Source organism: Leiobunum rupestre, chromosome 9, assembly GCF_980474605.1.
Source record: "Leiobunum rupestre chromosome 9, qqLeiRupe1.1.hap1, whole genome shotgun sequence".
NCBI lineage: Eukaryota > Metazoa > Arthropoda > Arachnida > Opiliones > Sclerosomatidae > Leiobunum > Leiobunum rupestre.
In genome coordinates this window covers 25,461,748-25,475,342 of record NC_143392.1, presented here as the reverse complement: position 1 = coordinate 25,475,342, position 13,595 = coordinate 25,461,748, and the positions used below count along the sequence as shown (strand labels likewise).

Genomic DNA, 13,595 nt, shown 5'->3' with positions numbered 1-13,595 from the left:
GAAAATAAGATCGGAGAGAATAAATTGCGCCATGGTTTCTACCTCCACAGTATGTGATATGCAAGCCGATAGATGGCGCTCTTCAATCTACATTTTTTTAACTTTGCGTTTGGAAAAAAATTGTGTCCCCTAGATGGGAGGATAGAGGTTTCAGTAGGAGGTCTTTGATCTCAAAGTCTTCTTTCTGATTGGTTCTCCGTACCCTTGGTGTTTGAATTTGGCCAATGACGTTTTATGAGCGTTTATTTTTATTTTGAGATAAAATATTCGTTACGTTAGAGACGTTTTTATTTTCGACTCGTTAATGAACCCCAAAAATTAAATTAAAATTAGTTATTTAGAAAGATTAATTGTTCGATGTCGGAATGGCTTCTCAAAACATCGATCCATTGAGCTTTGCCCCAGAAATGAGCAGAAAAACCTCGGATGATCAAAGAAGACAAGATGCTGGGAAGCATTCTGTGAGCAAAAGGTAAGCGTAACGGAAAAACCGAGTCTTAAATAGTTGACCCTAAGCCTAAATCAAAAATTATAAAAATGTTATGGGGCCTAATTAATTTTAAGCCTATTTGCGAGTTTTTAGAAGTTCATTAACGATGGATACCGAAAACATATACAGAGGGATGTAACGTTTATTTTCAATCCTTTATAAGGCAGACTTTAATTAAGCTAATATTGCAAAATACTGTACATAGCACACACAGAGACTGAGTCACATGCCCTTTACTCAGTAACTTTTACAGAGTTTAACCTCTGTTCTCACACTTTGTCTGTACTGTTTAGATTGCAGCAAGAATTGATGAAACTTATGGTAGGAATACTTTCTGTAGCATGCTTCTTATTCATGATGGGTTCAAAGTTATTAAAAATGTTTACAAACTATTAAGATGTCCCCTGACAAAAGTGTTTCGGCATTTCCTGATGGTGAAAACTTGTTTCGTTGGATTGGTACAATTACTGGAGCTCAAGGAACTGTAAGATTTAAGTGGTGGTCACATTTTGCAGCAGTATATCTTTTTTTTTGTCTTTTAGGTTTATGAAGGGCTTACTTATAAACTTTCGTTCGAATTCCCTAGTAATTACCCATATACTGCACCCACGGTTCAGTTTGTAACACCTTGCTTCCACCCCAATGTCGATACCATTGGAAATCTATGTCTAGACATTTTAAAGGAAAAATGGACTGCACTTTACGATGTTCAAACGATATTATTGTCAATCCAGTCTTTACTGGCGGAACCCAATGTGGATAGCCCCTTAAATTGCCAAGCGGCAGAGTTGTGGGCTGATCAAACGGCTTACGGCAAAGTGCTGAGAGAAAAATATGAGAAAGAAGTTAGGCGGAAGTCCAGTCAATAAGACATTTTATTTTCATCTCATAAGGCTGCGTTTCAATGCGAAAGATAGAAGAAAATGGTTATTGAAAGTGTTTAAAAGGATTTTATTTCGTAAAATTTTAATGGCAATGATTTTTGTTTGATTTAAATTATTTATCTCGCTTTGCTCAGTTTAAAGATATAAAAAATTAGTTTTTGCCGAAAGCTGAAACAATGTTTTATTTTCTTGAGATTTCTCTTAATATTTTAGAGAGATCTTTTCAAATTTCAAATAAAATGGTATTTTTAAACAAATTTTTGTACTGAAACTTTTGCATGTAAGGATATTAAGGGAAAACAAAATCCTGCTAAACACTATATCATTCAATCTTTGTATACATGTAATATAGACATCTTTGCACTCGATAGCCTCAATATATTTAAGTCCCTGTGGTTTCTACATTTTATGGGAAAAGAGAGCTCATTCCTCTCTTTTTTGAATATACATATATTTTTTGTACAGATTTAATTTAACCCCGAAAAGAAAAACTAAAAACAGCGCAACAGTTTTTAAATATCATTGATAAATTGTCCGACTATTGTGGGCTTAACATTATCATTAGAATCTGTTTATGGAGTTTATTTTAAACCTTGTGTATATTTAAAAAAGCAAAAAAATTAATTTGCATACGTCACTTTTTGTGACTTTTGCTGTTTGCCTGTTTAATCTTTCATTATGAATAAAGATCACCATTTGTGCTATTTGTTAAATTTTAATTGCTTAAATCTTCAATAATAAACATCTCAACTTCTGGTGAAAACTTAATAAAATATCAGTGGTCCTCCTACGTCGCTGTAGCTATTATTATAAAGCTAATGTAATTGAGAGGAAACCGATATTTAAAAGAAACATGTGCCAAATAACTAAAATTAAACTTCAATATTTTCAATTATTTTATTTAAACAGCTACTCGATGGTGTAGGTTTAAAACTTATCAGTTTTGTAAACATATAACTTTTTTTTTATTCAGAGTCATAAAAATTTTCATCTTCGTTTTCATTTTCATCATAGTTACTATTCCAAATCTCATTTTGTCTCTCGTACATTTCTTCATAAACCACTGATTTTAATTCTTTATCTATAATAGTCTTCCTTGATTCTGTTTTTTGCTTGGCTTTCCTTTGTTTAATAAATTCCTGAAATTCTAATGCCCTGTTGTTTGTGGAATTGTCGTAGTTTGTACCAGTAGTTGAATTTTCTACACTGTCAAGTTTTTGCGTGGGGTTAGAACGCTTATGTTTTTTAAGAATAATTTGTTCCATCAATTGCCGGTGATCCAATCCCAAAACATTCTGCTTCATGTCTAAGGGAATATTTTGGTCTTCTTTCCACGGTTCAGATTTGTTGTATTGGGTGTCTCTAAGAGCTTCAAAATCATGATTCACCAAAGCCTGAAAGGTAAATTGTTCAAGCTTATTTTTTTCAACTTCTTAAAAATATGTTACTTCTAAAGATTGAGATGTTTTTGGTGGTTTAAATGCGGCTAAATATGCAGTTGGGTCTTTTTCGTAATCAGGTCCAAAATCTGCCTTTGACAATGCAAATTCTAATTCCGTTAGATTAATGCATTGTTTGTCCATCACAAAGTTGATATTTGGGATTCTTCCCATTAAATTGCGGGCAGTTAATATGGATCTATATATAGATTCAAAATGAAAAATAATAAAATTGCACATTCTTTAAAATTATTTTCTATTAGGGTTTATATTGGCTTGCCTTATTTTTCCAGAATTTTCATTCAAAATTGTAGCAATTTCTTTTAAACTTTTGAAGTCACTGCTATTCCACCAAACATTCACATAATTATAATTTTGGGATACTTTAACCTTAAAAATTATTATAATTTAATTTCATGGAACTATCAGTGTTATTTTAAATTCATACGTTAGTTATTTCCAAAGGATACTTGTTAAGTTCTTCGATTTCATCATTAGCAATTAAGCCTGTTATGTGATCCATGAAAAGAGCTTCCAACACGAATTTTCTACGATTAATTTTTTTAGAGTATTCTGAGAAATCAATCTTAGATCCTGGGATAGCATCCTATGAAATTTTTTTTTAAATTTTTAATTTTCAGCTTACATGTTTTATTTTATAATTGTTTATTTACACTTAAAGTTGGATTATTCCTTTTTCTAGAAAAGAATGAATACTATTAACAATTAAAATTGATTGATTTTAATCATGGGCTTATACTTTTTTGGTGCAATCAGGAGTTTTTTCATAATTGTTTGCTGTTTTGCCAATGTAAAGTCAAATTTCGCACAGGGTTTTGAGTTGTGAAATTTACAAATAAGATATTTAGTTTCAGGAATTATTTGTGAAAATAGACTATGAAATTTGGAATAACAGATTTTTGAAGAGTACATGTTTTATTAATTATAAAACAAAGGACTAGAAGTATCAAGAAAGGGATAACTTTAATTGATTTAATAAAGTATGAGTAAATTTAACGAAGTTTGTCGAATAATCAGCATATTTAATTTTTTCCGCCGTTTTCTTTGATTTAATTTACTATAATTATTAATATAACAATTACTTGTAATATTATTTTATATCTTTAACTAAGTACCGTTTCCAAGTTATAATCTCAGAGCTATGGTTAAGGTTAACAACAAGTCAACAAGGAATTAAGGGAAAAGAGCGTTGCGAGATCGAAAATCTGAAATTATCGTATCTAGGCCAAAAAATTATCGATTTTCCTGGAAAATTATCGTACATTTCTTTTTGGCGATAAATTTTAATTCATACATAAATGCGTTGAATTTAGATTATTTTTTAAAGCACTACAGGAGTTTTATTTCAGGGAAATAAACAAAATGTCTATTATCATTATTAACTGAACTTAATATGTTTAAAAATGTTTTAAAAAATGCGGTAATAGCTAGGAGTAATAAACTCACACTCTGGACTACGCGTACAGAAAATGTATATCATTCATTTTTAAGTAGAAAATTTATATAAATTAATAATAAAATATAAATCGTTCGTAGGTTTTTAAAAAAATCTAAAGATTATCGTACATTATAGTACGTTGAGGCAGAATTATCGAAATAATGGTACGATATCGTACGCCATAAAAAATTATAGTACGCCCTAAAAATTTTGATTAAATTATCGCACGTCTGGCAACGCTGAGGGAAAAAAAGGGGGGAGGTTAAGTTAGGGTTGGACATAAGGCAATAGTCACAGCATTTGACACTAAAATAATGCTCTGACTACTAAAATTAATTGAAATCTGGGTGTTCACTAGTCAATTTGTAACTCAAGTTATAATTAATTTCCTATTTTAATTCTGACTGGTAAAGCAAAATGTTGGCTTCCCTGTTTTTATGCCTAAATTTTTATCCCCACTAGTCAGTGACTACTACATAAATTAAGATAGGAGGTTCACTTGCATAGATAAAATAACTTCGTATATAGATAGGAAACGCCAGAATTTTGGCCGAAATCTGGTGGCGGCACCCGAATAATATTATTTGGTGAAGTTCGCACTACTCGAAGTACGTACTAGAACCTTGGTGTAACCATAGACATAAAAAAGAAATAGACACCTTACGCGGAGTTTGATTTGCCAAAAATATACGGAAGCGATAACTAGCAGACAACCGGCAGTTGTTTCGTATTCCTGGGGTACTACGTGTAAAGCGCCACTTAAGTTTAGTGGCGCTTTAGACTAGGCGCCCACTGGCTCTCTGTTTCGTATCCGTCCTGCCCATAGATATAAGAAATATATATAAAGGTCTAGATAAATTTCGGGGCGTCTAAGCCTAACATAAAATACGGAATTGACACCTAGCAGACACCGAGGAAGGCACGTGACCAAGAGCGCGAGCTCTCTTAGCATTTTAGTACTAAGTGCTTGACCTTTCCGCAGGCCGTAGTCTTTAGACACCATCTGTTGGTGACTTTTAGTATAATTTTTAAGCACGAGACAATGGCTCTCGTGACGATAGCACGAGCTTTCTTACCGATAGATAGCGCCTTAATTAATTAGTCCATGGTTACAGTAGCTGAGCAAATGGCAACGGCTTCCGTATAAACAACTTTCAAACTCTGTAAGCGAATTCGTAACACCTAAATCTTCATCTAACGCAACAATGAAAATTAAGTTTTTAAAATTCTGTAATTGAGAAGTATATCCTCGACATTCAGCTGCTTCCTCAGGTTTACCTTTCTCAACCAAATTTTCTAATGCTAAAACAACAGAATTGAACCTATTTCTAAAATAATGAATTCCTTTCTTTTTACTCCACCATCTTGTATCGCAACTTTGAGGCATTTTAAGGACGACGTCATAGCCCACCATGAATCTATTTAACCCATGAATATTCAACTGGAATAGCCTAGGTAACCTCTGGCGACGCGTGGGGCGGAGCCAATTTATAGCGACGGAGTCGAAGTAGAACTCAGCTGTGTCAGCTGTTATTTATAAGCAGTCGAAGCGTTAGTTCCTAAAATGACGCGCTATGGTTATGTTTCATTTTTGCAGTACTTATCATTAATCTATTTAAATAAATAGATCTATTTCATATTTTTATTAGAATAGATTTTATTAGAATAAAATGATAACAGAGCATTTATTATTTAATAATAATATGGCAATAATTTACTCAGGTTTTCTTCCAAAGTTTCACCGAGGCTTAGCTTTTCAGAGATAGTTCACTTCCAATATATTAGAGCAGCAAAAAACCAAAACGAGATTTAACCGATGAGCAAGCACGTAGATATAGAAAGTCTAAGGGGGGGGGTTATAACACAACCAAATGAAATCACGCGAAATTTTTCGTTAGCAATAACGCATATTTAAAGTACTGGCTAGACTCGGGACGAGTGACAATGACATTTCCGCACGTGTATCAAACGAAGTTTTTTAATACATTCGCGAGAAAATGATAATAAAACAAAGAACAAAATTGATATTGTTTTGCAAAATTTAATTTCGCAAGAAAGGAATCGAGTCCTAAGGGGGGGGGGGGGTTGAACCCCCTACCCCCCCCCCCTTATATACGTCCTTGCCGATGAGCGTAGCAGTGGACGTACGGACAGTTACCACCTACTGCCCCTTCTATTCTAATTCTAACACCTGATACGTGTCCGCTCATTACACTAGCCCCATCGTATGTTTGTGCAACGCAATTTCCAATTAATAAACCACTTTGCGTTAGAAGGTTTATAATAGCTAAGCTGATGTTTTCAGAATCAAACTTAAGCAAATCTGTGTACCCTAAAAATCTACGACGCCCATTTCATTTTTAGTACACCGAACGCAAACACTTAAGTGCCTTACACCTGCATGATCACGAGTTTCATCCGCAATAACAGAGTAAAAGCCACCTTATTCATTAACTTCTTGGACAATGGTTTTCCTAGCTAAACTAGCACTAATATTTATTATTTCGTTTTGAATGGTACTATGCATATATTGGCATTATTTGGCATACTCTCGCACTTGGTCCTTAAAGGGCAACGCAAGCTCTGTGGCAAAAAAAAAGAAAAACCAACGTGCTTTTTAACCCCCTACACCCCCCCCCCCTCGGTACTGGCGAAACCACGCAGAGTTTACCATAAATTTCGCACTTTGCATATATATTCAAACAAATGCCAGCTCACTTGCGTTGCCCTTTAAATCAGGAGATTTACTTTTCAATAGTTCTAAAATTTCAACGAAATTCCCTCTATTTTCATTTTTGTCGTCTGACCTATGTCCCCGAAGCGCGAGATTTTGTTGGGCCCATAATAAAACAATTTCCACGTGAGTAGCTAGCACCTCTCTATTTCGAATAACGTCCAGTTTATGGTGGTCATAAACCTGAGACGCTATTGTGCCACGGGATTTCGATTCCAAATAGTCTAGGTGCTTTTTGTAGGATTGTTGGTGCAACGATTTAGGCGAAGTAAAATGTTCTTCGAATTTTTTGGCCATATTTTTCCAATCCATCAATAAAAGCTGTATTACTGCTGCTGATAAAATGCCGGACAACAAAAACAATAAACTTTATCTTTCGCTATAGGGTACTCAAGCATTGGGTAATTGGCGTACCACAAGGAATTAAAGCTTCGATTTTTACCACCAATCAAAGTTTTGGGAAAGGAAGTGAGCGTAGGTTGAACGGGCAAACAATCTTTATCCAAACTTATATCTAAAACGTTGAACGGTCTAATACATGTAGATAAATTAAACGAGGCGTTGGGGATTTCTGCATTTTCAATGTCAAAGTTGCTTTTGGGGTTTTCAACTAAATCTGTAACATTAGGCTCGATATTAATTGGTATTTCCGAAATCTCGCCAGCAGTTGGATCGATTTCCGTAGCCATATACTGTCGTTTGGTATAACTTCAACGCTATTTTGAATTTTCATGATATCGGAATCGACGTTCTTTATTTTGACCGACGATTGCAGAAAACGTTACATCGCGTCTTTCTGATTACGAACTAAGTTATCTTATCTCTTCCGTTTTTAGCGTTTTTGAGCCCCCGATATAAACTTTCTGGTGTTCATTTGAATCACTTCAAATACCCGTGTTCGATAAAAACGCAAATTAATTTTTAAAATTAGCCAATAGCTTTGAGTTTGAAAAAGGCTGTTGAAAAAAGTATGATCTACTAATAGCAGAAATACATTCATTCATGTATTTCTGCTAATAGCCTTGAAAATATTTGTTGAATAGATATAATACTAGTAGTCTTTAAAAAGGCTGTTTAAAATAGTATCTACTAATAGCCTTGAAAAAGGCTGTTTGAAAAGCGTAAATACTAATAACCTTTAAAAGGCTGTTAAATAAGTATCTACTGATAGCCTTGAAAAAGGCTTTTTGAAAAGAGTAAATTCTAATAACCTTAAAAAAGGTTGTTTCAAAAAAGCTTTTTGAAAAATTACACTAACTACTGACTGAGAGACTTGAAATAGAGAACTGTTCCTTTCTCGTGAAAAAATCGAAATGAAGACTTGAGTCTTGAGAATTCTACGATAGAGGTCCGACGAGTCAAAGAATACATTCTTTGGATGAGTCAAGGAAGCCACTTTCGTTCCATGTTGCTATCCAAGACCAGTATGTAAAACCCGTTCTCCCTCTACCCCCGATGGGGTGGCGGAGTGGTTAGCACTTTCGCCTCGCAGCAAGAGGAGCCGGGTTCGATCCCAGCTTGTGGCACTGGGTGAAAAGTGTGAAAACTCGGAACAACTCCTTCTGCGTTGAGTGTGCAAGTTCTCTCCCCACGGGTTTAAGGGGTTTTCCCCCGAGCTCTTCGGTTTCCCCTTCCATAAAAACTTGTTAAGGTTAACGGTAATAGTTAGTGTAGGGAGCTGTTGGCTTGATCGCGTGGCATACAGGGCTTGCCACCACCCTCCTACGCATTGTAACCCGGCTACCTGAATTAAAAGCTTCAAAAGTCGCTTGATGACTTAGGCCTAAGGTGGTGTCTTGGGTATTAGCCTAGCTGATTTAGAAATGTTAGAAATGTAACAGCTATTGGCCGTTCGTCGGAATTCTGAGAAATTCGCCTTTGCTCTCCATGACCATTGCAGGTTTATCTCCCCCCCCCCCTCCCACTAACAGGTCCCAAACGTCGCCAGCGTGGTGGAAAATTTCGGTGATCACTAACAATTCCCAGCAAAAAAAAGATATTTTGCTAGATAAGTCAGTGAGAAAGAGGAAAAAATTATACTTAATTCCCACCAGCCTCTGTCGAAAGATCTTTTGGCGGATTTTCTTTCAACAACAGTACTCAATAAGGGGTAACAACAAATGGTTTCGCGAAATAATTCTACACCTTAAGTGCAGCTTTTCCCCCCAACATCTCTCTGCTACAATCTTAAGTTTTAACCGGTGTCTACCGAAAAACCTGCGATATTTTTTGTAATTTTGAGCCCATAAATTCTGGAATACAAACTTTTTAAGAGAAGCGACGAAAAATATCAGAATTTCAGAAAACAAATATTATAAAATTATATTTTCTTAAAAAAATGGAGGCCCCCGAAGTAGGCACAAATATTTTCAACGTAGGCACGTGCCTACTTGTGCCTACTGCTGCTCGGAAGAGCTATTTAATCGCCTAATCTGTGTATACCTAAGTCAAGAAGATCTGAAGTCATATTTAAAATATGAGTCATTTACTCCATAGCTTAGTATGGGCAAAACCCGGTCTTTTTAAAAAGATTCTGGAATGTTACGTAAATCATGTAAAATATCACTTCGGAACTAACTGCACGGTAGTATTTGATGGTTACCTAAATAAACCTACAACGAAAGACATCGAGCACATTCAGCGCACTTACAACAGATCGTCGCCAGAGATTCGTTTTACAACTATTATGACATGCACGGTCAATCAAGCAGAGTTTCTTAGCAACTCTAAATAAGAAGCGGTTTGTTTCGGTTTTAAAAGAAAGCCCCCGGTCAGAAAAAGTAGATGTTTTCGTTGCTCAAGATGACGCCGACCGTGATTTCGTTAATATAGCCCTTGAGAAACACAAAAATGCAAGTGTTGTGGAACTTGTGGTAGTCGGTCAAGACACCGACTTACTTGTCATGTTGAGTGCTCTCGCTCCCGAAAAATCTGACAATTTATTTTTCATGAAACCTTTAACAAGTTCCAAGCCTAGCGTAGTTTACAATATCAATATGTATTTGCTTTTCATTCACGCGATAACTGGGTGCGACACCACATCAGCTCTCTATAAGAGAGGGAAAATTAAAGCTCTACGTATTCTGAAAAACAATTCGCCGACGCAAAAGGATATAGATGTATTTGTTAACTCAGGTTCTACCCAAGATCAAATCGCTGAAGCCGGGGAAAAGTTCATCCTCAACTTTTATGGCGCTACTAACGAAAACCACTTGGATGGAACTAGGTATTATCTATACAATAAAGCGACGGTGAAGCTAAACTTAAAGTTAACATTTGAGTTGGCAAGTTTAATTACCTCCAACTAGTGCAGCAGCTCGCCAACACTCTTTAAGAGCATACCTTCACCTCACTGGTCAGATCGCCCGCTAGCTCTCTCTCTTCGCGTTTCGACTTTCTCTTCAGAAACGAGTTCCAGAGATGCGCCCCCGTTGGGCCCTGACCAGTTCCAAGGTTGCTATATATATGCCAGTCCTACCCCAAGAAAGACTTACAAATTAAGTTAATTAATTTAAACTTTATTCGCAGAACACCAGTTAAAGCCAAGTATAGGCTTTTGTAAAGGTTAACAGGCTAAGAACAGAAATGACAGAACTGGAATTTTAAACAAATGAGGGACAATAGAGCAGGTTGACAAAAAAGGGAAAACATTGTGACCGACAAGTAAAACAAAATGGTAATGAGTTACGTGTGTAGGATAAAAAAGTACAAAACTAAAAATAAATAAAATACGAAACGGGCAAGTGACAGAATTATACAGCAGTAAGTAAGGCCATAGACGAAGAACGATTAAACCCGAAATTTAGCCGTTCTTCGTCTATGGTAAGGCTATGACGAACCAAAATGATTATGACGAACGTCAGTTGTTGCGGACATAGAAATAGAAATGAGACTAGAACAACGATCAGATTGGGGGCAGTGTTGGAGATAAGCTTTTTAAAAGTACTGGTCAATGTGACCACTATACCCCCTACTTAAAACATAATTTACTGGTCATGACCACTCAGGGCCGGCTTGGTGTTTTGCGGGGCCGGGTTCGAAATTTACTTGCGGGGCTCTCGACTTTCGGATTTCATAACACCTATAGCTTTACCATCCCTTTTACACTGTTTACACACCCCCGTTTTACCCCCCGTCGTTTTATTGATCAAATATTGCACTATTTTAAGTTTCTAACATTGGAAGACATTAATTTTATTTTTCATAGTTCATTTACAGTTGTAACAGTAACTTGTTACCTTTACCCTTTAAAATTGACATCTAGATCTTTTGGCAGAAAAATCTTTTATTACGCCATCAAACTCTAATGATTTCGCCACTTTATTTTCGATTGACAATAAGGCTAGTGATGACAGTCTCTCTTGGCTTATAGTTGTTCTAAGATAGTTTTTAATTAATTTCAATTTTGAAAAAGATCTTTCTGCTGAGGCTACTGAAACTGGAGTGGTCAACAAAATTTTCAAAGCTATTACGATATTAGGGTACAAATCAACCATGTTATTTTTAGTTATATAATTTAAAGTATCAATAGCTGTCAAGACTGTTACAGGAATAACATCTTTAAACAACTGAAACTCTTCAAATAATTCTTCTCCGTCTACATCGTCAATTAACGTAGATTCAATTTTGTTTTTGTACCCCCACCATATAAGAAGCCAAATACATCTTTGTGCTCTCTGTACAGTTTAATCTACTTTCCATGGCGGATAACGCGTTATCAACTATTTTTAAAAAATAATTCGTTTTAAATTGAACCTCACTATTGTAAACTGTTTCATCGGGACCTTCATAACTAAACATTTTCTTTTTTTCGTGTCCTAACTTCCCTAAAAATTGTTGGAAATCCAATTCAACGATAATTTTGAAAAACAATTACAGTTTCTGCTAAAATGTTTAGTCACTACGTCCATTGCCACTTTTTGGTTTTGCGGACTATATTAACTTTGGTCAACATTTCGTACCAAATAATCAAACTAACAGTGAAATCAAAAGACGTAAGTTCTTGAAATAAACCCTGAGCCTCGCTCCTAATTTTCACATCTGGAGCTCTTTCTGAAATCTCGCTTAGGGCTTTTAAAAAGGCCGGAATTTGAAATCTAACAGCTCTAACCTGGCCACCACCCTCCTACGCATTGTAACCCGGCCACCTGGATTAACGGCTTTAAATGTCGCTTGATAACTTAGGCCTAAGGTGGTGCCTGGGTATAAGCCTAGCTGATTATTATTATTATTATTGATTGGTGACAAAGTTACGCGTTCAAACGATGATTCAATCGCGCACACAATTTTATCTTCTCCGACACCCGATGACTGAACGAAGTTCTCTCTTAATTCTTCGTAAACCCTACAGTTTTCGTTGCTTATAAGTGTTTTTTCGAAAAATTTTGAAGGCGCATCCGTCTCTTTATCGGCAATTTCTTCATGCTTTCTTTTCCGTTTTTCTTTTCTTCGCCACTCATATACTTTCTTCCCAAGTTCCCATATATTGGATATTGGAAATGGACATTTTTGTTACCTTATCTTTAACTGGATTTTCCAGGAATTTCCCGTTAAATGCTTGAAAGTGTGAAATACCGAGAAACCAGCGGGGGCCCCGCTGGCCCACTACGCTGCGGGGCCGGTTTATTACAAAAATAGTCACCCGCTTCGTTTAATGGTTTCTTAGAAATTTTAGATGCATAATAAAATAGGTGAAATGATCCCACAATTTATTTGAATATGAAAAAAAATGGTTGTCAAAATCATTTATTTTCTGATATAAAAGGAAATTTGCGGGGCCCCTTAAATTCTATCTAGCGCGGGGCCGGGTGCGACCGCACCCTTTGCACCCGCATCACGCCGGCCCTGTGACCACTCTTTTCTACCCCACTTATCTCCCTCCCTCTTTTATTTTACTTTTGAAAGATAATTGTTAATAGCGATTAGGAACTATAATGAGTTTTATTTATCACAAACCAAAGAGCTTTGATATTTATCACATTTCTTAAGGAATTTTTAAAAATATTTCATCATCTTCTTGTTCTTCGAATAAAAACAGTTTTACTCCTTTTTGACCTTCTTTTAGTTTCTAAAAGTCATAAAGACATTGCTATGTCTTCTATGCTTATTTTCTTAAACATATTCTTAATGATTGATCTAGATGTTTCGCATTTAGCTCGACGAATCTGACTGATTGTAGCGGAAGAACGTCAAATTGCATTGCTGCCAGATGCAGAAGTTCAAGTTCAAGTTTTTTTTATTGACAATCTAATATGTTTTACATATAAGGTATTCAAGGGCCAAGTCAATGAGCGACTTATATGCCACGAAATACGCTTAATTTACGAGTCAAAATCCGCAATTTCATTGGCTGTGAGAAACTGAGAGCACAACGCTTTTATCATTTTCTATTTCGGTATAGAATTATACTTTTAATTAAAAATAAACTGGCCATTATGACCAGTGAACCCCTCAGATTCTATTTAATTTACTGGTCATAGCCCAAAATAAACTGGTCTTTGACCGACGCCACCGCCTTATTTCCAACACTGATTGGGTGTAGATGTACCAGCTAGAAGGCGGCCATTAGAGTGGAATTGCGCATATCCGC

The 13,595-nt window shown here is 35.8% G+C and overlaps 2 protein-coding genes across 2 annotated transcripts; one reads left to right on the top strand and one right to left on the bottom strand.

Annotated features, from left to right (window-relative positions):
• The first annotated feature begins 254 nt into the window (after positions 1 to 254).
• On the top strand, positions 255 to 2,087 carry LOC149926971 (ubiquitin-conjugating enzyme E2 C-like). The gene is made up of 4 exons (XM_090158704.1): positions 255 to 472; positions 784 to 811; positions 888 to 974; positions 1,033 to 2,087. Exons 1-4 carry the CDS (start codon positions 366 to 368, stop codon positions 1,357 to 1,359), a joined length of 549 nt encoding a protein of 182 aa, XP_090014830.1. The 5' UTR covers positions 255 to 365; the 3' UTR covers positions 1,360 to 2,087.
• A 165-nt stretch (positions 2,088 to 2,252) lies between these two features.
• On the bottom strand, positions 2,253 to 3,981 carry LOC149926970 (uncharacterized). Its single transcript, XM_090158703.1, has 6 exons — positions 3,574 to 3,981; positions 3,488 to 3,512; positions 3,262 to 3,420; positions 3,094 to 3,203; positions 2,823 to 3,012; positions 2,253 to 2,768 (listed from the first exon to the last, which is right to left on the bottom strand). The coding sequence occupies exons 1-6, from the start codon at positions 3,744 to 3,746 to the stop codon at positions 2,340 to 2,342; spliced, it is 1,086 nt and encodes a 361-aa protein (XP_090014829.1). The 5' UTR covers positions 3,747 to 3,981; the 3' UTR covers positions 2,253 to 2,339.
• Positions 3,982 to 13,595: the final 9,614 nt, after the last annotated feature.

Excerpts from the sequence above, each read along its gene's own strand:
- LOC149926971 (XM_090158704.1), top strand. The coding sequence starts at position 366 with ATGGCTTCTCAAAACATCGATCCATTGAGCTTTGCCCCAGAAATGAGC. Across the intron at positions 473-783 it reads AAGCATTCTGTGAGCAAAAG|ATTGCAGCAAGAATTGATGA; the intron begins GTAAGCGTAACG and ends TGTACTGTTTAG. Across the intron at positions 812-887 it reads AAGAATTGATGAAACTTATG|ATGTCCCCTGACAAAAGTGT; the intron begins GTAGGAATACTT and ends CAAACTATTAAG.
- LOC149926970 (XM_090158703.1), bottom strand. The coding sequence starts at position 3,746 with ATGTACTCTTCAAAAATCTGTTATTCCAAATTTCATAGTCTATTTTCA. Across the intron at positions 3,513-3,573 it reads CTCCTGATTGCACCAAAAAA|AAAAAGGAATAATCCAACTT; the intron begins GTATAAGCCCAT and ends ATTCTTTTCTAG. Across the intron at positions 3,421-3,487 it reads GGAATAATCCAACTTTAAGT|GATGCTATCCCAGGATCTAA; the intron begins GTAAATAAACAA and ends AAAATTTCATAG.